Source organism: Nerophis ophidion, linkage group LG08, assembly GCF_033978795.1.
Source record: "Nerophis ophidion isolate RoL-2023_Sa linkage group LG08, RoL_Noph_v1.0, whole genome shotgun sequence".
NCBI lineage: Eukaryota > Metazoa > Chordata > Actinopteri > Syngnathiformes > Syngnathidae > Nerophis > Nerophis ophidion.
Window position 1 is genome coordinate 44,434,418 of NC_084618.1, and position 22,738 is coordinate 44,457,155.

General features: G+C 39.9%; 1 protein-coding gene across 2 annotated transcripts in view; it reads left to right on the forward strand.

Annotated features, from left to right (window-relative positions):
• The first annotated feature begins 6,258 nt into the window (after window positions 1-6,258).
• The window catches only part of myocd (myocardin), a 79,420-nt gene continuing 62,940 nt past the window's right edge, over window positions 6,259-22,738 (forward strand). Inside the window, exons 1-2 of one of the 2 annotated variants that reach the window (XM_061908640.1) lie at window positions 6,259-6,565; window positions 17,068-17,133. In XM_061908640.1, coding sequence (XP_061764624.1) covers window positions 6,511-6,565; window positions 17,068-17,133 — 121 coding nt within the window. In that variant the 5' untranslated portion in view covers window positions 6,259-6,510. The remainder of the gene's footprint in view (window positions 6,566-17,067; window positions 17,134-22,738) is intronic. The other variant, XM_061908641.1, reaches the window with a different exon arrangement.

Below are 22,738 nucleotides of genomic sequence, written 5' to 3' on the forward strand. Positions count from 1 at the left end.
GGGCGGCCCTTCCATGTTTATAGGGTCACTTTGTGGTTAGTTTTCAAGCCGAAATACTTCCATATTGTTCTTCGCGCACCCTCTTTATCAACCAGTAAAATTGCCATTTTTTGCCGTTCTTCCTCTCCACACTCCTTGTGTTTGTATGCGCTCTGTGGGTGCGTGGTGACACACTCAACATGCGACTCGGCTCAGCAAGGTCACTGCCGCACGGCAGAATGTGGATGAAAAAAAAGTACCGGTATTTTTCAAAAACAGTATAGTACCTTTTTTAATTCATTAGTTTCGGTGTCCAACCCTATAGTGCCACATTTCACTAATGTAATTGTGGCTATCCACAGGAAAGAAAAGTTCACTGTAAAGAATAAACCTACTATTGTACGCGCTACCTTAGTGCTGCAGTCAGAGGTGATTCACCAACCCCATAAAATACTTTATGCAGTGAATTAAGTTTTTCCAAGTCCTGTTTCGACAAAAAAACGTATCTTTAAACACAAAACACATCTCACGTTTCCAAAACTTCATTCACCACAAGGTGATGTGATTTGTCCCTATCAGAATGCCCATTGCGTATTGTAGGACACACTAAATTCATGTACCATATTTTTCGGACTTTAATTCGCAGTTTTTTTAATAGTTTGGCCGGGGGTGCGACTTACTGTATACTCAGGAGCGACTTATGTGTGAAATTATTAACACATTTCCGTAAAATATCAAATAATATTATTTAGCTCATTCACGTAAGAGACTAGACGTACAAGATTTAATGGGATTTAGCGATTAGGAGTGACAGATTGTTTGGTAAACTTGTAGCATTTTCTATATGTTATAGTTATTTGAATGACTTTTACCATAATATGTTACGTTAACATACCAGGCACCTTCTCAGTTGGTTATTTATGCGTCATATAACGTACACTTATTCAGCCTGTTGTTCACTATTCTTTATTTATTTTAAATTGCCTTTCAAATGTCTATTCTTGGTGTTGGGTTTTATCAAATAAATTCCCCCCAAAAATGCAACTTATACTCCAGTGCGACTTATATATGTTTTTTTCCTTCTTTATTATGCATTTTTGGCAGGTGCGACTTATACTCCGGAGCGACTTATACACTGAAAAATACGGTATATATTTTTGTATATATTGTTTTTCAAATCACCATGTATACTGTGTGTATGAACATAATGTATCCATTTTTTTAACATATTTTTTATTGAATGTATCAAATGGGATGAATACAATGGAAACAAGCTTTTTGGCTTTGTGTGCCACCCATTTGCCTTTTTAAAGCATTACATGGATTCAATTCTTTAAGATGTCAATAAACTTCTCAATCAAAATTAATGTTCATTATTTGGGGGTTTGTCTCATGCTGGCGCACAGCTGATCCCCCGTAGCGCCAAGTGTAATCACAGGTGTCACAGTGTCATTGCAGTGTATTGGATTAGCGGGCCTAAAAATAGTGTCAAACGTACTGTAGGTCCCCGCTGGCCAAAGTTGTGGATCACACTTTGTAACTGTGGAGAGACGCAGCCGACGGGCCGACAGCGGGCTGAGAGGAGCGGTCCTGACCAATATGGAGGCCAGGAGGCACGGCAGCGGCAATCCGAGTCAGGTGCGTACAACACACACCTGCTCACAATCTCTTCATCTGCGGCTGCAGCATAAAAAGAGCGAGGGAAGACCGATCGTGGCAGAAGACGGAGGAGGAACTGGAGCACACGACGATGACAAAAGCGACGAGACCGACCCGAGAAAAGATGAGCCCCCAGCGTAAGACGCAGCACCCGGCCACCGAAAGGCGTGTCAAGACGAGCAGCCAAGAAGGTCGAGCTAGAAAGTGGCGCTACCGACTGGGACACGACGCAGTTTATTGAAATAATAAATGAGTGTCAACCTTGCTACGAGGTGTCTTGGATCCATGGTCCTTGCAACCCACATGAGGACGGCAGGAAGTCCGTCACAGTAACCCTGTCTGATTTAAAATGAGGTATATCTGTTCCAATCTGGATTGATTTTCTGACATTTCACTCGCTTCTTAAGTTTCTCCGACAGACAGGAAGATATACAGTAGGGCAGGTGTCGCGATCAACCATTCGATCTTTGGAATTCTACCTGTCGATCGCTAAATTATTAGCAAATAAATATATTAATATGACATCAGTGCGTGAAACCTCCACTCGGGAAATGACCAGCAGACAGCAGCAAAAAGGCACACATTTTAACCTCTGAACATGCTCGTACACCTGCGCGTCTCTCTCTTCAGCTTCACATCCCGCGGCTCTCGACACCGCAACCCCACTCCCCCGAGTACAGTCGCCCACCACACCCACTTGGCTTGCAAACGTGCAATGCATGATGCGCTCAAAAATCATCGAGCTGCAACAATGCAATAAAGCTGATTGTTGCAACGCAGCAGACATCTTCTAGCATCCAACATGAAACAAGTCTTCCTTGAACCAAGACCATCATTGCTCGCCTACAATGCCGAATGCTAAAGCCCACGAACATTGCTCCAAAGTACAGATTTTGTGTTGATTTATTTTGAATACAAAACTAAACATTGAAATGTGCAAAGGCAGTAATATATGATGAAACAATGAGACAGCTAACCAACTTTCCCGTTTATCCTCTTTTTATAACAGAGGAAAAACCCGCCAGGTGAACAGCTGATTTTACTAATTCCGGCGCTGAATTTTGTCAGCTGGTACACTACAATAAAAGCGATGGTTTAGTCAGTCACCAAGCAGTTGAGAGGCAGGACTATCTTATCACCAGTATGATGCAAATGCTCCACTCTGTATTTAACAAGTCACCCCTTCCTACTCCCCCTACATACCAGCCAGACATTTGTCAGAGCAGAACTAAGCCGCTCTCCTTCGAAACATCCGTCAACAAGGGGACGTCTGCTCATGCCAAGGCCTTCTGGGTAACTGTTTATTCTGATGTCTCATTTAAGACTGCAATGTGATGCTTGAGAACGCAAAACTGGAGACAGAGAAACACTAAAATCATGAGACAAAAAGTTTTGTAAGTGATCATTTTCCACCACGATTTACTGTATTTCATACAAAATTGTCACTTTGTATGTTACGATAAGCTAAGCCACACTAAGACCCCAAAGCAATCATTAAAAAAGAGAACGTTTAATAACAAAAGGAGCACTCGAGGAGTAGAAAAAAATTACGAAAAGTGCACTCAGAAATAGGGGATGTATAGCTCGGTTGGTAGAGTGGCCGTGCCAGCAACTTGAGGGTTGCAGGTTCGATTCCCGCTTGTGCCATCCTAGTCACTGCCGTTGTGTCCTTGGGCAAGACACTTTACCCACCTGCTCCCAGTGCCACCCACACTGGTTTAAATGTAACTTAGATATTGGGTGTCACTATGTAAAGCGCTTTGAGTCACTTGAGAAAAGCGCTATATAAATATAATTCACTTCACTTCACTTCACTATACCGAGTACTGGTTCCTATTTACAAAGTTTGTAGGTCGGTCCATGAGGACCACGAAGATTCTGGACTAATAATACAACTATCAGTATTTTTTGTTCCAGCTGACCGACGTAATTATGACTCTCTGTCCCATTCAATTCAGCTGCCACTGCTACACATTAAAATCAACTTTGAATCGTGACAAATGGGGAAGCAACACCACACAAAAGTTTGCAACACAATATTTCCTCCTCAAAGTCACGCAGGCTGTGTCAGTTTGAAGTGAACGCACTTTAATCACGACGAGTCACGACCACGTTTTATCGATCCACTCATGAAAAATGTGGGTAATATAATAGGCCACACACACACACATACATCGGTAGCGCAACACTCAATATGGCTTCTGGCCCGTCACTTAAATATGTTTGTGTGCAACAGAAACACAAATAATTCCTAAGGTTACAAAATGCAGACCCACAAAACATGCTAATTGACGGTAGTGATGTATATGATATATTTGATATGATGTATCATGTAAAAGGTATGTGCTCTGCATATGCATGCCAAATGTAAATATTATTTCCAGTGAGTGTAACTGAAATGAATAGTTAAGTTAAATTAAGTTAAGTTAAAGTTAATTTGAAGTACCAGTGATTGTCACACACACACTAGGTGTGGTGAGATTTGTCCTCTGCATTTGACCCATTCTCTTGTTCACCAGACGCAACCAATAAGCAGCATGAGACACAACTTAAACTCTGATTTCACTCCGTAGTCATTTTATAGTCAATATCTAGATTGTGTGAAAACAGAGAGAAACAGACTTGCTGGTGGTTTTGGGTTTTGGCAGTGTACAACAGAGGTAAAAATAATGGCAGGAGTCAACTTTAACAGATCTACTTTCTCTTCAAAACTAGAAAGATGCTCGTTCACATGCTCCAATGCCCTCAAACCTTACTCTCTTCCAAGTAAAATCATTACCAGTAAGTTGAAAGTGGGGAAAAATAAACATTAATCTGAAAAACGCAAAATTGAACATTGAAAACATGTGACACTTTTTTTTTAAAAACGGTAACACTTTAGTATGGGGAATATATTCTAAGTAACACACTTCATTTAGAGTTATTTGGACACTAGGGGAACATATAAGGGTTAGGGTTAGGATCAGGGTTACTAATAAGCAATAATTCCGAGGTTATTGGTGGGCTGGTATAGCTCGGTTGGTAGAGTGGCCGTGCCAGCAACTTGCGGGTTCCAGGTTCGATCCCCGCTTCCGCCATCCTAGTCACTGCCGTTGTGTCCTTGGGCAAGACACTTTACCCACCTGCTCCCAGTGCCACCCACACTGGTTTGAATGTAACTTAGATACTGGGTTTCACTATGTAAAAGTGCTTTGAGTCCCTAGAGAAAAGTGCTATATAAATATAATTCACATAATTCAGTGTTGAGGGAAGACTCTTAGTTAATGGATAACTGGTTGTATAATAAGGCCATGCAGAATAAGGGATTAACAAATACTTAATAATAACTAATTAAGAGCCAATGTGTTACTAATTTGCCTGTTAATATGTTAGTAATAATATGTTAATAAGCAACTAATTAATGGTGAATGTTGTCTGTCTATCTGTGTTGGCCCTGTGATGAGGTGGCGACATGTCTAGATTGTAGCTGAGATAGGCACCAGTGACTCCAAAGGGAATAAGCGGTAGGAAATGGATGGATGGGTGGATGGATGTTCCCCATACTAAAGTGTTACACAAAAAAAACTAAGTATCAAAATTTTTCATTGAAAAACATTTAATGATGTGGAAAAAAAAATCCTGCGATGAGGTGATGACTTGTCCAGGGTGTACCCCACCTTCCGCCCGATTGTAGCTGAGATAGGCACCGGCGCCCCCCGCGACCCCAAAGGGGATAAGCGGTAGGAAATGGATGGATGAAAAAAAATGTGCGAATATTGTTGTTCTAATGTCTGCATTTTGTCTTTCTGCAGGGGCCCATCCATCCATCTATTTCTTAACGCTTGTCCCTCTCGGAGTAGCAGGGGGTTAAAACCTATCCCAGCTGCACTCGGGCGGAAGGCGGGCTACACCCTGAACAAGTCGCCACCTCATGGCAGGGTTGCATGAACCAGTGCATGTAACATGTCATTTAATGAACGGCAGAGGGCTTCAAGTGAAATTCCTCACCCTTACTGCTCTGTCAATGATAAGAAAATAAAAAATGTGTCTTATTGTTAGCGCTGGGCTGGTATTTTCACATACAAGGGTCAAATTCCGGTCAGGTTTGTGCCTGGAACATGTGCAGCTTTATGTTTTCTTTAGGTAAAATGTTGTTTTTTGCACAAAAAGCACAACTTCTTGAAAACATTTTTCCCATGAATTTGTTTTAGTACAAAACATTCATGCAACTAAATTCAAGTTTGAGTTTTTTTGAAAAAAAAAGGTCTGCTCAAAACTGCTTAGGGCCCCAATTTAGCCTGGGGCGGCCTTGCTGTACAGACAACGGGGGATGAAATACTTATTTTCCCCACTGTATACACGTCTAAAGCACTTGGAAGAATTCCGGTTCATCAACAGTGTCAACGAAAGTTTCCCGAGTCCCAGAGTTTGTCTATCTGACTCTCCACCACAATCACGCAGCAGGGCTGATAGGCAGATATATTTACACCGGTATCAAGGGAGGAAGAAGTCATCAGCCAAATCCCGTCCAGCCTTCGGGCTCCTACAGGCGGGACTATAGCGCAACCCCCTTGGCTGCAAGGCCCCTCCCCAAGCAGGGCATATCTGTGTGTGCTCCCCCTGACTCAGACCTCAGAGCTCTCAGCTTAGATGGGACCAAAGCCTCAGCCTGACTCACACACTTCCAAATCGACGGCACTACTCAGACCGACGTGCTCAAGTAAACACTGGCGGCTGTGGCCGACACAAGAGAGACTCTGTCTAGTGTGTCTTTTTCTTTAACGTTCTTCAAGAGCAGTCCTTGAGGTAGGCCCCAACTCATCCAAGCCAAGAGGGGCCCAGGTGTGCTCTACCTTGCAACTTTTGAACCCTGGAACTCTACTGTAGAGCAGTATGACTCTTCTAGGCTCTGAACACTCAATACTGATACGAAGCAAGTTCCGATCAGGTAAGAAAGGTTCCATGTTGATTTACCCCCGCATCTTGGTTGTGCCAAAGTCCAGCTTGGACTGGCAACCAGATTGGTCGTCCGTCAACAATTAGGTATAATTAGGGTGTCCAAAATGCACCCCACAGCTATTTTTTTTTTTTTTATTGGCCCTTGGCATATCCTGAAAATGCAATTCCAAAAGTTGGTATAGCAAAGGCGCAAAATAAATTAGATTTCTCAACATGGCTGATATGCCCTTTGACACTCAATGACTTGTGTTGACACTCAAGGGATGCTACATAGCTCCATTAGACCAGTGGTTCTCAAATCGGGTTACGCATACCCCTGAGGGTACTTGAAGGTATGCCAAAGGGTACGTGAGATTTTTTTTAAATATTCTAAAAATAGCAGCAATTCAAATATCCTTTATAAATATATTTATTGAAGAATAGCAACAATTAAAACAATCCTTTATAAATATACTTATTGAATATTACAAAATATGAATGTAAGTTTATAAACTGTGAAAAGAAATGCAACAACGCAACATTCAGTGTTGATGGTTAGATTTTTTGAGGACATGTTCCATAAATATTGATGTTAAAGATTTCTTTTATTGTAAAGAAATGTTTAGAATTAAGTTGATGAATCCAGATGGATCTCTATTACAATCCCCAAAGGGGGCACTTTAAGTTGATGATTACTTAAATGTGTAGAAATCTTTATTTATAATTTAATCTTTTGTTTATTTTTCAACACGTTTTTAGAAATTTTTATATCTTTTTTTTCAAATAGTTCAAGAAAGATGACTACAAATGAGCAATATTTTGCACTGTTATACAATTTAATAAATCAGAAACTGATGACATAGTGCTGTATTTTACTTCTTTATCTCTTTTTTCCAACCAGAAATGCTTTGCTCTGATTATGGGGTACTTGAATTAAAAAAATGTTCACAGGGGGTACATCACTGAAAAAAGGTTGAGAACCACTGCATTAGACCTAAACAGCATGCAGGGTTGCCAGGCAGGAGACAAATCAAAACCCTCCAAGAATTCACTGATTTGTTCTACGGTGTTGTTTTGTTGCTGCTGAGGGAAATGGGCAATATTGACACTTTGGGTTGAGGCATGCTGATAAGAGAGCTCAGACGTGGTTGTTAGGTGGAAGGTTATCTCGCTAAGGTCGATTTGGAAGCTAATGGGGCTTGTACTTGTCTGTGTACCTGGTCTTATCAAAAGCACTGGTTTGAATCCCCCTTTCACACACAGCAGTGACGGATGCCAAACCTTACCAGGCCTGCTTTTTTGGTATACATCAGTGGTGTCCAAAGTGCGGCCCGGGGTCCATTTGCAGCCGTAAAAAGTATAGTAGAACAAGAAAACTGAAAAACGTTATGCAAGAAAGAGCGGAAAGGTGTATTATGGGGAGAATAATAACAATAATATTTTTAATTTGATCTACACATGCACCTTGATCACATCTCAGCATATCCAAACAAGTTGCTTTTAGTTTAGTTTTTGTACTTAGCAAACCACGGAACTCCATCTAACTGGCTCCAATTTGAATGAACACATCAATCATCTGCATATCCTTAAAAGTATCTTTCATCGTTGTGCAATTATATTCTCTTATCCAAGGAAGAAACCGCAGTGATCACATTGCGTCCTGTCTGTCACACACACAGACAAACACACACACACGCATACTACGTAGCCCTTCTGAGCGTGTGTGTTTGAACAATGACTTCATTGCGCATGTGTGTGTGTGTGTGTGTGTGTGTGTGTGTGTGTGTGTGTGTGTGTGTGTGTGTGTGTGTGTGTGTGTGTCGTCTGACCAACACTGCCACCTCCCTGAGGAAAGTGTAACTGATGCTAGCAGAGACAGGAGCTCGAAAGCGGCGATTGTGTGTTTTGTCAAGTCGCTTTGCAAACTCGCCTCTCCAAATTGTCGCGGGTGGTGCGCGCAGAGTGCATCAGCGCTTCTCACTCACCGAGTCCTCCGGGCTGTAATGGCAGAGCAGGAGTGGCAGACGAAATGGGGCTTTTCCTTTTGAGTTGTTTAGAGTAGATTGTCAGGGTGGGAAATGACCCCGGTGCTCTAGGGAACGCGGGAGGGTTCAAGTGAAAAAGACTTGCTCTGGCTATGATTTAGGTCATGTCTACAACAACACGGATGTTTTCAAAAATGCACAGTTTCACACTTCAAAACACTGAAAAAAAAAAATCTCTCCCCACATAAACACACATTCACCGGCTGGCATGTTCATTTAGTCCAATCAGCAGAAAAAAAGGATAAAAATAAGAAGCTGTATAACACCTTTGTTAATACAGCTGGGCAGCACGGTGGAACAGGGGGTTAGTAAAAAGGTGCCTCAAAATGCAAAGGTCGTGGGTTCGATCCTGGGCTCGGGATCTTTCTGTGTGGAGTTTGCATGTTCTCCCCGTGACTGCGTGGGTTCCCTCCGGGTACTCCGGCTTCCTCCCACCCCTGGATCTTTCTTTGTTAACAGATAATTATGGAATAAATAAGCAAAGATATATAACAATGTACTAAAATGATCCAGTTTAAGAAAATGTTCAAACTCAAAGTGTTTACAGAGAACAAAGAGGAAGAATCTTGATCTTTCTTGAACCTTATTAAAAATGAGAAAATGTTATCCATCTCTTAAAAGATGAATAAGGACATTGATGACTTTTCTGTTTTGTTTGATCAGCCGTTTTACTGCACCGTTTGGAAACAATTGTGGAGTTCGCATGTTCTCCCCGTGACTGCGTGGGTTCCCTCCGGGTACTCCTTTCACCTCCAATGACATGCACCTGGGGATAGGTTGATTGGCAACACTAAATTGGCCCTAGTGTGTGAATGTGAGTGTGAATGTTGTCTGTCTATCTGTGTTGGCCCTGCGATGAGGTGGGGACTTGTCCAGGGTGTACACCGCCTACCGCCGAATGCAGCTGAGATAGGCTCCAGCACCCCTTGCAACGCTAAAAGGGACAAGCGGTAGAAAATGGATGGATAGATATAGTACATGCACAATAACATGTACATTATCTGTAAAATTTGCGCACATTTACACAAAGCCCAGGGAACATGAATGTTGTGCATCATTAAGTGAATCAACACTGATGTTCTGTCACATCTTTCTTGTGGCACAAGGAGCTCAGTTTAACACATCCTTACAGAAACGCAGAAGCCAGAGATTTCCTAAGCCAAAATTCTATTTTATGCGGACAGGAAGGCCAAAAGGCAAAGAAAAATATGTATTGTTTTTAAATATCGTTTTTTGTGTAGACATGAATCTTAGAACTGTGCGCTGGAGATGTTGTAGGCTACAGTGTAGCCACTAGAACACTTGTGGGTTTTTAAAGAGAGGAGGGGGGTAAGTGTGCTTTTTTTTTTTTAGAAATAGGAGTGTTTCTAGTTTAGTTTTAATTAGTTTATTTACAAAATGTAAAACTAATCAATATTTTGTAAACTGGGGCTATACCTAAAAGTTATCGACAGCTTATAAAAGGGCCAAAAGTCAAAAGAAATGCTACAAAATAGAATATGATGATGTATCAAGTAAGAAAACATGCATTTAATAAATATATAAATCAATAATCCTTGCCTAATAAAGTACCCCAAAATCTTGTAAGCAACCAAATATGAACTCATTGATAGAGTATAATACATCAGACACTATAGTATAATGATATCAATACATCCGACACCAGAGTAATTAATGACATCAATACATTAGACTTTTTTATTAGAAATAGCAACATATGAGGAGTTTTGCGTGCATGTGCAAGTACGAGCCGGTCTGCCCCACAAGAAAAGGTTAGAGGAAAAGAAGGAACTTATTTACTACAATTTCAGACTACAAAGTAGTAAAAATGGCAGACTCTGGACAATATATGGAGATATTGTTTGACGTAACTTAGGCAAAACACACCATAGAGTCTCAAATTCCAAATGGCTCGTTTGGAGACAGTTTAGAAGAAGGCAACATCATTTTCTAAATTTCTGCGCCACATTTCCATGGTTTGATTTCGCATTTTCAGGACTTATGGGGATCCTAAATACACAGAAACAAGTAGCAAGTATTCAGCGACCAAGTGACAAAAACAGACATTGTCACATTTTCAAACGCTATCTGTCGTTCTTCTAAATCAGGGATTTTCAAACGGTGGTACGTGTACCACTATTGGTACGCCAAAGAATCATTGGATAAAAGTAGTGTGTTTTATATTTTTATATATTTAAACAAAGTGGTACTATTCAAATGTTTTTTATGTCACAGTGGCCCAACTTTTAACATAAACTTTTTAAATAAAACATTTGCTTTGTTTTTAATGAATACTTAGACATATTATACTGTATTTTGATGTTGGTCATTATTGTTGTACTTACAGCCAAGTTTCTTCTGAGGTGGTACTTGGTGAAAAAAGTTTCTTAGGTTACACTAAACACTTTGTTCCTTGCCCCTTGTGAATACTTTTGGCTCTGTGATATTTCCATGGGAGGGTTAATGCTTTGAAATCACTTTACGAGTCTGTTATCGAGTTAAAATAATAGATTATGCTGAATACACGTTTTGTGGAAAGTGTGTTGATGAGGACATGGTCTTATTCTGAAAGATCACGCGCTGGGGTTGTTTTAATCCGTCACAGATGTTGAAGATGTTTTATCGCCATAAAGGTCAACTTAGTTGAAATCGTATTCATGTTCTAATGAAATAGGACTCATCTTCAGACTGAATTTATGAGTCAAATACTGTGCATAAGTGAAGCAAAGCTACTTGTAAATTTAACTGCTTATGACGGCTGCCGTCCAACGCCATCTGGTTGTTCAGCTTTACTTTTTTTTTTTTATTATTGTAATTGCTAATATTTCATTCAAAACCATGAACAATTTGTTATTTTACAACCCATTTGAACAGCCCTAGGAAGTGTTGCTGCATGGTTGAATTTAAAAGAAAAGATAAAGATCTCACTTAAGTGCTCCCCGCAGACTGGCAAATGTTTTATGTGTGTGTGTGTGTGTTTGTGTGTGTGTGTGCGTGCGTGCGTGCGTGCCTGCGTGTGTGTGTGTGCTGACTGGTCCACACATTGATTTCATTAACTACTTACAAAGCTGACTGGTATTAAGGAACAGTGTGTGACGGAGGTGTCAGAAAAAAACAATTAAATTGATCTTACAGGTGTTTGTGTCTACCAAACCCCACTTTAGAATTCACGATCACTTGCGGTCATGTTCTTTACCTCAGTTACTAGGCAGATTTGATCCTACCCTTGAGAAAAATTATAAAACTGCCAAAATACATTTAAAAAAAATGTTCAGTGTTAACGGCTTTGGGGAAGGGGTGTGACTTTCATGGACACAAATCGCCAAACACTAGTGCAACACTCCTTCACGACAGGTTTCAAGGTATACACATGCAATGTGTGTTTGTGTGTTGAGGAAGTTTGGGCTAATGAACACCGAGAAAAACATACACAGACAACACTTGTGCAGCATAGGCAGCAGCTTTATCCTCATTGATCTTCCAGTTACTTATCACAAACATAATACCAAAGACTCTAAAATAATCCACACAGTCAAAATTCAGTCATTGTATTACCGTCTTTGCGGGTTACGGTATTTAAGCCACACCTACCAAATATTAGAAGAAAATAAATGTTTTTCATATATTAGCCAGACCAGACTTTAAGCTGCAACTATTTACCGGTACAAAAAACTTTGTAAATGTTTGTTTACATACCTTAATTATTTCCAAACCAGGTAGTAAAACATAAATCTTAATGCAACTACTAGCTGCAGAAGTTAGCTCTCCAATCAGCTAAATAGACTCAATAACTTCATAGTTAAGTTTTGGTGAATTTACAAAACTGAAACAATCCAAAAAGAATAACATTGTAAATTAATAATACTAACACAGCAATTGTAAGCATGTAAGCATATTCTCTAATACTAACGATGCTAGCTTGATTACATTACGATAGCATGTACAAATATGCATGAAAACACCCTTTCAGGCATCACACATGGGACCGTTTATTAAGTATGAATTGTTTTAGTTGTTTTGTAAAACCTTCAAGCGATGCTTTGTGTGATGAATGAAGAACCCTTTTGAGCTGAAACGAATAGTAGACGAAACAGGACGTATACTTCCGGCTTAAGGCACAAAACCGGAAGTACATTTTCAACCCTTAGCACCTGCAGTGAACAAACTCGTCCAAAAAACAACAAACCTTTTCAGTGTCTGGCGGTGTTATAGGGAAACTATTTGTTGAATACAAAACATCATGGCTGTTAGCCAAGAAAAATCCAAAAAAAACTCAGTTTTTATTTTTAAAATGTATATAATATTCTATGTAATATATATATTTAGGTTCCTGTAGAAGTGTGTTGGTTGTGTTTACACTGGATTTCATAGTCCAGGTAGTTTATTCAAATCAGGCTGACATATGGAGGTATGTACTTTAGTATATTTCAATGCTGATACCATGTAAATAAGAAGACAATAATAGGTTACAGTTATTTTATTAAAATGTAAGAAAATGAAATACAAAGCATTAATACACAAAACAATATGATTCAAAAGATCAAGCGTACCGAATTGTTAAAAAAAAGTCAGGTTTTTGTCTGCATTGTCCAACAGTAAGAAAGTCGGCCTCTCCGGAAATGATGAATTTATGAAATCAAGCGGGTCTTTGTGGTCCAAATAACAATTTGTAAATAATAAATGCCAGAGTTTATCTGTAAATAACAATATATAAATAATAAATGTCAGTGTTTATCTGAAAATTACAATATGTAAATAATAAATGTCAGTGTGTATCTGTAAATAACAATACATAAATAGTAAATACCAGTGTCTATCTGTGAATAACAGTATATGAATAATACATGTCAGTGTTTATATGTAAATAACAATAAATAATTAATAATTGTCAGTGTTAATCTGTAAATAACAATATATAAATAATAACTCTCAGTGTTTATCTGTAAATAACAATACATCAATGATATTTGTCATAGTTTATCCTATGCTGACGACACGAACACATCGGCTTTAGCGTTAGCTTGTTAGCATTAGCATTTTGTTCACTGGGATTGAGGCTAAAAACTACACAAACGGAGTGTCATTGACTACTTTTACAACATGTAATAAAGTAAATAGGTAATATTTGATATTATTTACCTTTGTTCCACTTGTGTGCTGCCTCCTTTATTCCACATTTATCCAACAAAGTCAGATTAGTAAACAGTGGAGGTCTCAGTTTCGAGTCCTCCACAAATACGTTTAAAAGAGTCAGTCCACTTCTCGTAGTTTAGCGTAACAAAATTAAGTTTGTAAAAACTAATAAACAACAATAAACTGCATATAGTTTAAAGACGACAGCTGAGTAAAAACATTCCAATATACTTTCACTGATCAGTGTTCTTCACCCCAAAGATGCCCCACAAAAGTAGCTGTTAGTTGAAATAGAAATAAACAAGAAATAATAATAAAACATTCCAATTGCCGTCCTGTGTTTGAAAGAGAAGTTTTAAGAACGCCCCCAACTGTGTTCAACCAATCAGCGTTCAACAGCACAGCCTGCTCCCGAAAAGGTTCCGGGTAGCTTGGAAAAGTCCCACCGAGGTTGGAGGAACTTCGAACTGTTCCCAAAGGACCAAAAGTACCAAGGTAGTTTTTGGTGGAAACACAGGGCAACTTTATTTACCTGGTAAGAGGGATCGTTCATGTAAAAGTTCCTGCAGTGGAAAAGGGCCTATTGACAGTCACAGGTGAATGTACCTCATGCCAATGTCCTATAGCAGTACTTGTCTGCTCATTCCTTGACTCTGCAAGAAACTATTTCAGTCTTTAACAAATATGGCAAAGATTGGAAAAAGATGTGCAAGATAATTACCTGATGGAAATGCATTTTAGGCAACGGAATTAGTGCAAAATAAAGAGTGAGGCATTATTTAGGATACGTGTTGGTGAGAAGTTATACAATTGTGCTCGTACATCTCTCCTGAGCACATTCCTGTCTGTGCTTGAGGGGAAGTTCGGGGAATTGATGTAACAAATGCAACCTGGTCTCATTAGCAATTGGAGATCAAGCTGCAACTGAGGTATTATTCTTAGCCTTCTTTCGTTCTTGCACGCTGAATTTGGAGTGTTTTTGTAAATCACAGTATCACCTCAGCGCCATGTGTAGCAATCAACGCTTCGCTAGAGCCAACCGGGCGAGGCGACAAGTTATTTACCTCATAAATCTGACATCTTGTAAATATGGTGTTGCATTTGTATATCCTTTATTGTCAGGAAAGCCACACATGTCTTTTAGAGAAGACGCGGCGGCATATGTGGTGGGATGACGCCATCTGGCCAGGGTCCGCTCTCGAAAACAATAAGGACTTTGGGGCAGCTGGTGTTCTTCTAACTAAGAATTATGAACTTGGAGAGGAAGAGTTAAAATCATGAAGGGCTTTCAGACTGAAAACACCTGTTTTTTCTTTTTTCCGGGACTAAATGTGTGGCTTTTGGTGAAAGCAGGACAAATACCGATGGGAGTTATTTCCGTCGACATGTTTTTGGTCATCTTACATTCCACAACCGCATCCTCTCTGTGATGATGCCCCGCTCTATCCCCCGTCCCCCCCAACCCCTTACAGTAAGCCAAAGCAGATGTCAAATGAAGGCAGGCGCCTCGTGTTACATAACGGAGGTGTTTTACCACGAGGGCCCGGTGATGAACCACCCGAGTGTGAACGGACTTTAAACCTGGAAAGGACAAAAGGCTTGAATGGGGTCAAAGCTCATAAAGAGAGAAACATTTCATCGGCTAGGGTTACCAGGTCAATGTCGGCCATATGAAGCAGACAATCAGTTCGTGTCCCCGCACTAAATTAGTCTGATTTCTCAAATAGTTTGGCTCTAACTCATATGGAAACACCTTAATCCGATGGGGTTCAGTTTTTGAAAAGTCGGACTCAATCGATCCATCAATCAAAGTTTACTTATATAGCCCTAAATCACGAATGTCTGAAAGGGCTGCACAAGCCACAACGACATCCTCGGCTCAGATGCCACATCAGGGCAAGAAAAAAATTCAATCCAATGGGATAACAATGAGAAAGACTGGACGGGACAGTATCAGTCGGGGAACAAACGGTCTTTTCTTATTTTAAACTCCTTCCACAGAACCTTATGAATGACCTCCGAGACGTTCAAAAGTTGTGTTCAGATGATTCTCCGCCCATAAATTCCCACAAAAAAACTCTTGACCGCCGTTCTTTCTTTGCTTTGGACCTGCTTCAGCTCGGAGACATTCTTAGACTTAGACATAGACTTACACTTAGAAAAAACGTAATTGATCCACAAGGGAAATTGTTCCACACAGTAGCTCAGTTACAAAGGATGGAAAGGATAATGCAGGTATTAAGTAGAATAAAAATGTACATTAGTAACAGTAAAAAATATAACATGTGTGTAATTTTACATATTATATATATTGTATATAATATATACTTAAATATTATATTATTATATTAGATTATATTTGTATATAATATACGCCGCCTTCCGCCCAAATGCAGCTGAGATAGGTTCCAGCACCCCTGCGACTCCGAACGGGACAAGCGGTAGGAAATGGATGGATGGATATCAATTAGGGACGTAATATTTGTCAAATGTACCAATATTACACCGGACATCAGGTACAACAAGAACTAAGCTGTTTACTTGTATGGAGCCGCAAGTGCCGAGTGTGATGTCATAGGTCAACCAGAAAAACAAAACATTTATCCACGCTAAAAGGAAATAAATGCCCCCCAGTGTAGGGGAGGCACACAGTTTATGACCAATAGTCGCATTTGAGAAAGTGCATGGACACTTGGACTTAACATGTAGGTGTGAAAATTTTTAAAAATAGCAATTTGAGAAATCAGACTAATTTAGTGCATGGAAATATAGTGAGTGATGACCAATATGATTAGATTATTTTTTTGGGTCAAAAACAGAATACGAATGCAGGCGAACCTCAGACGTAAGCAGACCAACAGACATGGGGGAGTCTTGATGTTTATGACCTTACACTCCCACCTTGACTCTGCATGTCTGAATACACACACACATTGAGTGCGTGTACACACCCTGAGGACCACACACACACACACACACAAACACACATACACACAGATCTGTTTAAAGCCAGGAGCAGTGTTTATCACTGCTGACATCCTGCTCGCAGAAATATTTGTGACCAAACGGCTTTGCGATTTTTTTCTCCGATTTTGCGCAAGCATGTATATCATGCGTACTTGTGTTTACATTCCACCTCAATGAAAAAAGTGATATTCAATTCAGTTCATCAAAATTGATGCTTTGTGCTTTCAACTGTTCTGTGCTTCCTGATGTTTCTTATTTGCTGCCGTCCCTTTCTGTCCTTTGTACTACTCTTATTTTGGCTTTCTTCTTCCTCATCTTCGCTGTCTGTCTGCCTGACTCTGTCCCCCTCCTCCTCCCCCACCTATAGTGCTACAGTTAAGACTTCAGCAGAGGAGGACACGAGAGCAGCTGGCAGACCAAGGCATCATGCCTCGTGAGTAACAACCTCCAACAAGGAGCTGCAGCAACACACACTTTTGCTCCTTGCACTGTAGTCTTTTCAGATAAATGTGTTAAAAATTATGTTGTGAAATTATTGAGGATTCAGCAAACAGGAGATTTTATTTTTCAAGTACCCCTTAATAATCATTATATCACTAGAATCCCATGTATCCTAAACTCTTCCAGGCTACATTATAGACCCTCGCTAAACACCAAACCACGGGTAGTGAGGGTGTATAATGTAGCCCGGAAGAGTTAGGGATGCAAGGGAATCTGGGTATTTGTTCTGTTGTGTTTATGTTGTGTTACAGTGCAGAAGGTCTCCCGAAATGTGTTTGTCATTCTTGTTTGGTGTGTTTTCACAGTGTGGCACATATCAGTAAGAGTGTTAAAGTTGTTTATATCACAACCCTCAGTGTAACCTGTATGGCTGTTGAGCAAGTATGCCTTGCAGTCGCTTGCGCATTGAGTCAGCAGCCGCACTAGATGTGGCCGGCCGGTACTCAGATAGCATAGTATTAAAGCGGATGTGGCGATATGGTTAAGAGGACGTTTAAGGCATTGCCATCATGGCACGCCCTCAATATTATTGTCCAGGTGAAAATCTGAGAATGTTATCCCGTGGAGATTTCTGAGAGAGGCACTCAAATCCTTAAAACTTCCCGGAAAAATGGGGGGGTCGGCAAGTATGCAGCTGAGCCACGTCAGAGTGATCCAAGAGCCGCATGCGGCTCCGGACTCGCGGGTTGCCGACCCCTGCTCTAGATGATGTGAGTGTACTTATATAATCAACCTAAATAATTTAAACCTCTTTAATAGAAATAAGCTAATTTGAGTTATATATCTTAAAGCAGGGGTGGATCACGAAAGTATTAGAAAATAAATAATGTACTAATATGACATCAGTGACACCCTCACTCGGAGAGTGACCAACATTTTAAACCCTGAACACACCCGATACTTTTCTAAACTTTTCGTTACTTTTAAAAATAAAGGGGGCTACAAAAATAATTAATTATTAGTTTTCTTTTAACAAAAAATATAATGAATAATTAAACACATGTTTCGTAATGCGAACAAAGAAACATTTAGTAGTAAGTAAATGACAAAATGTGTTAATGCATATGTCAGCAGACAAATTAGGAGCCTTTGTTTGCTTACTTACTACTAAAAGACAAGTTGTTTAGTATGTTCATCATTTTATTTAAATCCAAAATTGTTCTTTGATTGCAATAAAAAACATATTTTTAATGTACCATAAGGTTTTTTGTTAAAATAAAGCATTGCTTTGAAAACTGGTCTTGGGTAAGACACTTAATTGCATCCAGGTGGAGTGTGGATGTCGGAGTTTGGGGCGGCCAGCGTATTTTAAGGCGAACTCAACTGTAATTGAGTCATCTGGCTTCTCACACTAACCAGATCCAGCACGTCTACACTCCCGCTTGTGTCGTTGGAGAAGGCAGGTGCCCAAAGAGCGTGGGTTTCAGGCTCGCAACCTGTGATCCACCCTAAAAAAAGCTATCTGTGGCAAAACAATGAGCCCCAATTTCCGTACCCCAAGTAAAAGTCCTGTGGCGATAGTATTTTGAACATTGGGGACAGGCCTGGTCAGCTTGAGGTCCTTAGTCTGGAACCACACATGTACGGCGCAAACATTGGTTACCACAAACCCCCCCGACTGGCAAACCACGGTCAGTGGGGGCCTACTCACACGGTCAAAATACAAAAAGAAAAACAAAACTGAACCATTTCACAGTGGGAGCATCGCATGTAAGGATCCTCGTTGACACTGACAACACAGACTGAACAGCTTGTCCTTCCCCGCTCACCACCCACACTTCCCTGTAATACGTGTTTTCTGCTGTGTCCTGGGCTTGAGCAGCCACATCAGACATCGTGAACCCACAAAGAGCAATCATTGACACTCAAATGATAAATGTTAAATGATTCCTATCACTCGGATACAAACAACTGCGTAGTAGAAACAGTTACAAGTAAATTCAATTTGATGAATTTTTACTGCCTCTTACTACTGAAATTTCTAAAATTATTGGCAAAATAGTGAACATTACAACTGTTTATTCATAAAGTCTTGGCTTTATGATTACTTTTGCAAGCACCTAAAGACACATGACGACATTTTGGCTTTTTGTCGTTGATCGCAATGAAACAATAGACGAAGCAAATTGGGAAATCTTGAGACAAAACTCAATCATTGGGTAGTTTTGCCATTTTAAAGTTGATGCCAGTACTAATAGGTACATATCTATGAATGTTTTCATTCATCCAGTCATTGTCATCTCAGAGCATTCAGTCGATCGCAACTGGACTGTTTGGTTTGTCTTAGAAGACGTTTTGCCTGTCATCCGAATAGGTTTCATCAGTTCATGCTCATAGACTTAGAGTGGTCAGATTTGATTGCGAACTGATTGGTCAGATCTGGACAATCTAGATCCATGAGCACAAACTGATGAAGCCTCAGTTGTAATAGACTTTTGTACCACTCAAACAAACAGAAAAGTTTTGAAGCTAAAGCTACTGAAAAGTTAAAAAACAAAACAAAAAGATTACTACAGTGGTGAAGCTCTATTTTCATATGCACTTTCATTTTATTGACAGTTAAATAAAGAAATATATTTATATTTATTAATTTTAGCACAACGTAATTTATTTGTCGTTAGTTATTTGTGAGATCCTTCTTATGCAGTATATTTAGTAAGTACTTATTTTTCTAATCAGCCTTATGTAAACCTAAGATTTATGTGTTGAATAAATAATAATCTTTGTGATTACACACATGCTTTCAAGGTTGTAAAGTGTAAGTAGGTTAGATATAGTTATTGAATATGATTAAAATCAACAGTAAGTTTATCAATTCAGTGTTAACATTTAAGTTCCTCTCTGCAGAGGAATAGTTGGGCCTCAAGGTCAAAAAGGTTAAGAACCCCTCTACTCCAGTATACCTGATACCATAACCAGTAGGATCCATGAATCCTTTTTAATCCGGCCTGTCCAACTTTACAAAAAAATTTCATTAAAACCTTTAACGCCAAAGCTAGAGCCAGCGACAAGATATGTAATGCTGTTTTAAAAGTATTTTTTGGGGCAATGGAAACATTTACAACTTTTTCTTAAATTGGAGGGTCTCTGTTTTTCCGTGATATCGATGTCAGTGCAGTACAGCAGAGCTGGGGGAGCTAAGAGGGTCGGAGAAGCAAGCTCTATGTCAGAAGTTTTGCAGAAAAGTGATATTTAATCTGACATTTGGGTGTTTCGCCTTGTCGTTTGTCACATTTTTGCCTTGGTTTTGTTTGATTGCAAACATGTGGAGGAGGTCGATACATGGCTGATTCAAGGACGGAAGGAATCTCCTGAATCCCAGTAAGTAGCAAATACTCCTCCAAAAACAAATAGTGGCCCAAAGTTTGTCTTCTCTCTGATGCGCAATGTTTTAAAGTTCATAGTTTTTACCCAAAATCGGTTATTTATGTACATTCTGGGTGTGTAAAAACCTGGATGATTATATTCAGTTTTTTTAGTTGGTCTGTCATCATACTTTAGTATAACACTTAAAGCATGCAGTAATACAAAACTGCCAGGTGTTAAAATACATAGTAGTCTTGAAAAAAAGGGACAAAAGCATGTTTGTTGACCTGCTCAATGGCCTTGTGATTAGAGTGTCTGCCCTGAGACTGGAAGGTCGTGAGTTCAAACCCCAGCCAAGTCATACCAAAGACTATAAAAATGGGACCCATTACCTCCCTGCTTGGCACTCAGCATCAAGGGTAGGAATTGGGGGTTAAATCACCAAATGATTCCTGAGCGTGGCCACCGCTGCTACTCACTACTCCCCTCACCTCCCAGGGGGTGAACATGGGGAGGGTAATTTCACCACACCTAGTGTGTGTGTGACTATCGTTGGGACTTCAACTTTATACTGTCCATATTTTATGAAAACAATAGACAGTAGATGCAAAAGATACAAAAGATGTCAACATTTTCACAGCTACTTATATATATAACCCACCCTCTTACGACTTAATTGGTTCTTAAACAGGGTTCGCCAACCGAAAAGTTACTAGAGTGAAGACGAGTTCCCCATAAAAGTCAATGTCAATGTGAAAAATTGGTTCTCGCCTTGACAAAACTCCCAAAAAAGTGCAAGGGGGTAATGGATCAACTATCTCTTTTTAATCTGAACAACACAACAACATTACTGCAAGACTAAATGTTAACACGCACTCACACACACACAAACGCATGTCTGGGTGGTGCTCTCCGAAACCGAAAAAATAGGAATAATTTTTTCTTTTGTCTAAGAATATTTGTGGCATTGTTGAATACTCTCGGAGCTTTGGCATAACAAACAAGCAATGGCTTCAAGTAGTCATTGCTAGTCCGAACACAAACTGGCAGTGAGATGTGAAAAAACTTGGGACTTCCCACGGGCCGGATTTTGGACGCCGTCGGGCGGTAATTTGGGGACCGCTGGGTTAAACGAACCGGTGGTGTTTTTGTTTTTGCTGCGAAAAATGTAACAGTGAGCAAGTTGCAGACATCCCCTTTAAGAGTGTTTTGAGATAAGAGCTGTTGCTCAGCTAATTGTTTTGGCCTCAAGTTGCGAGCTAAAAGTTGGGATACGAGCGTCCCCACCGTTAATTTTCGTAGCACATTTCAAAGTGAACCTTGTAAGATCCGTCGAAAACTTCCAGACACATCCAGGCACATCTTCGAGACAGACAAGCGGTAGGAAATGGATGGATGGATGGACTCTTTCAGTGAGGCATAGGGCCATTACGTTGTAATTTGTGCAGGAAGTGGGTTGAGAGGGTTTGATCCAAAAAGTGTCTTTCTCGTTCATAATGTCGGCATAGAGCAGGAAAATATGAAGTAGATGCAGCGAGACAACACAGCCAAACAAGAGTCGGTAAGCGACCGCCAAGGAATGCTTTCATGCTGAAAGACTCTCAGTTTCCTGGTGATAGGCCACATTTCTTTAGACAGTACCTGTTTACAACACTGCGTCTTAGGAGTGCTGTATGAATGCAGAGACATAGTGATGAGGACATGTAGACCTGAGTGAATTGAGAGTGCTCTTAAATCTTTGCCATCAACCAGATTAATTGTCTCTGCTGCTCTCAGGTCAGGGTTGTGCAGTAATACTTTGCAGATATCTTGTTTAACATTGACTGCCAGCACATTAAAGGCCACACGTGTCATACGATGCTGAATTATTCTTACGCACTATTTCTATAGCCATCCATCCATCTAGTCATCTATAACGCTGCAGGGGTTGACCACTTTTCACTTTGAATCTACATTTTTTAAAACTCTGGGCTGCAGTGTGCTGTAGGTTTTTCCTTATTTTGTTGTTTTTGTTTACTTGAGATAGGCTCCAGCGACCCCCCGCGACCCCTAACGGGACAAGCAGTAGAAAATGGATGGATGGATGTTTACTTTTATACAATATTTCACTTTAAAAACTGTTCACCTTCCTTTAGTTTCCACTTTTTTAGACAAAATTCACATGTGTGACAGTTTGCAAAAAAATACATAACTAAAAAATGAATAAAAATAAATGTAATATCTTTATTCAT